This window comes from Schistocerca nitens, chromosome 4 (assembly GCF_023898315.1).
Source record: "Schistocerca nitens isolate TAMUIC-IGC-003100 chromosome 4, iqSchNite1.1, whole genome shotgun sequence".
NCBI lineage: Eukaryota > Metazoa > Arthropoda > Insecta > Orthoptera > Acrididae > Schistocerca > Schistocerca nitens.
Genome location: NC_064617.1, coordinates 321,863,526 through 321,866,056, shown reverse-complemented (window position 1 = coordinate 321,866,056; position 2,531 = coordinate 321,863,526). Strand labels below are relative to the sequence as shown.

At 36.2% G+C, this 2,531-nt stretch overlaps 1 protein-coding gene across 1 annotated transcript; it reads left to right on the top strand.

The window, feature by feature from the left end:
- The first annotated feature begins 202 nt into the window (after nt 1–202).
- LOC126252280 (uncharacterized) lies at nt 203–1,088 on the top strand. The gene is made up of 2 exons (XM_049953154.1): nt 203–268; nt 489–1,088. Exon 2 carries the CDS (start codon nt 600–602, stop codon nt 1,086–1,088), a length of 489 nt encoding a protein of 162 aa, XP_049809111.1. The 5' UTR covers nt 203–268; nt 489–599.
- Nucleotides 1,089–2,531: the final 1,443 nt, after the last annotated feature.

Below are 2,531 nucleotides of genomic sequence, written 5' to 3'. Positions count from 1 at the left end.
CATCAACATGCCAGCACTTTAGTTTGGTAAGTCACATCATCTTTGTTTTTAGATATACTGTGTATAAAATTATGTGAAAGTTTTCAGGAAAGCAACTGAGATAATACTGACCTGTCCAAAATTCGGAAAATGATACTGGTATCGACAGCTACTGTTGAGGAAAAGTAATGCTAGAGAAGGATGTCTCATTACAAACTCCACCTTCTGTGTGCATCCTGGCCTAAACCTCTACTTCTGATCCTTGCCAGCTTGGATTTTATGTGTGTCAGTGAGTAAGGGTGGGAAAGGGGATGAGGGGCTCTTGTTACCTTGCACATAACATTTAAAAAACAGTGATCAGTCCTTTTATAAATTGTTAATTTCATCCTTGAAATCTTATTTTTATTTCCTTGTGATTTAGATTTGCAAGTTTTTCTAATCCAGTAATTTTTACTTATAATTCTTTTAATATTGGCACACTGATTCTGAAACTTGTGAAATTTTTTTAGGAATCACAAGATAATTTCAAGAAAAGATATGGGACTACTGATTGGGTTCCACATAATACAAACGATCACAATATTAGCTACTCCAATGCAGAAGATAACTTAGGATACCACATGAAAGACAGAAGTCATCCTCTGACTGAAGGGGATGCAAGTGGTGGTAAGGATCCTACTTATTTTGCCCCATATTCACATTCTGAGAGGTTCCAGCATTTTGCCAGCAGAGAAAGTGTTCGAAAATTTAAGAGCAGCTCTGATGTTAATGATTCAGAGAGTAGTCTTTCAGAAAAACTTCATAATGTTAGAATGGAGGAGGCAAAATTATTTGTTGAACTCCTGAGACAAGTTCACTATAAGAACCTAAGAGCTAAAAGCAAATACAAGATTCAAAGAAAACTGAACTACAACCTTCACTTTTCATCAGACGAAAGTCCATCACAGTACCCAGCTGGAAAGGCAAATGAACAAAGTGTGGGAGATGATAATAGCCACAGTATATCCAAAAGCATGAAAGATTCTGAACTGAAACATCTTCCCACAAGTAAAACAATGGACAAATATTTTTCTAGTACAGATGATGAATCTGATGGGCACTATATGTGAATTTCATATTACAATATTTTGGTGTTAAATGTCTACTGTACTTTCTCAATAAATGTGTGTTTTTAAATATTTATGAAGACGTTCAACAACATTAAAGCACTCAAGGTAGTGTGCGAAAGAATACTACACGAACAATGAGGTGGATACAGAAGTCATTTTGAAGTAATAATGATAAATTTTGAGTTTGATATTGGTTGTGTTTCTGTCCAAATTGTGCAAAAAAAGTAAATGCTAATTTTCTGCTTCGTTGTATAGGCATGTATGTACAGTTTTTAAATCGTTTTTGTCATGTATTTAATGTCAACATGCATCAATAAATAAATTTTCAAAATAACTATGGTGACATTATATGTGGAATTAATACATGTTCATACACCTGTGTATTATTGGAGATGTCACATATACTGTTGGTTTAAAGGATTTTTCAATGTAACATGTTCAAAATTCTGAAGGCCTACTTCTTTTCCACTGCACAGACACTCTGCTCCTAGATACTGAAGAAAAATACTCTGTATGAGCGATGATTTTGAATTAATTCATTTATTTATCAGACAGCAGTCTGAAGTATTAAATTATATGTTATGCTTTAGCATATTTCTGCTCCACATGATACTCATTTGTGCAGCTTTAGTGATGGGGTCAAAGTTGTGGTGAATACTTTGTGCCACAGCACTGGTAGTACACTTTTCTTTTGTTTTCCCTTTTTATTTAAGAAATCATCCCCTGTTATATTGAAGCTAGTAATAGTAGTTATATTGAAGCTAGTAACAGTGGCAGCACTGTCTATTCTTAGTTCCTCCAAAACTGTATGAATGTAACAAAATAGTTTATCATTCAGTGTTAATTTTTAACCAACACTATGACATCCTCAGCAGCTCATATACATTGGTCATATGGGGTATCATGTCTGCCCTTCTCACACTGATGAAAAAGAAGTTGACAGACATAGGGCACACAATTTATCCAGTATTTCACAGCAATTAGACAGTTCTTTGTGTATGAAGATGGTATCTTTTCTTTTGGACATGTCCGAAAGAAGAGATACCATCTTCATATAAATAAGGCTTACTGGCCATTGATCTTCTTCTGTGTGGATGCACTCACATTGCTCAAACTTTCACAGGAATTGGTAGATTGACTGCCGCCAGTAATAAATATAGTGGGCAGGGGTACTAAAAATGTAGTGTGTGGACAGTAAGTTGGAAATGTGGGTCTCACAGGGACCATGCCAGAGATAAGTCCCTGGAGTCGCAGTATCCTCTGTGTTCTCAACGGCTCAGTCGGATAGAGTGTCTGCCATATAAACAGGAGATTCCGGGTTCGAGTGCTGGTTGGGGCACACATTTTCAGCAGTCCCCATTGATATTTGCCAACGCCTGTAAGCAGCTAATGGTCTGGATTTCATTGTAATTTCATAGTTCTTTGTGTGGTCTGTTTCCAGGG

Coding starts and splice junctions, on each gene's coding strand:
- LOC126252280 (XM_049953154.1), top strand. CDS start 600: ATGAAAGACAGAAGTCATCCTCTGACTGAAGGGGATGCAAGTGGTGGT.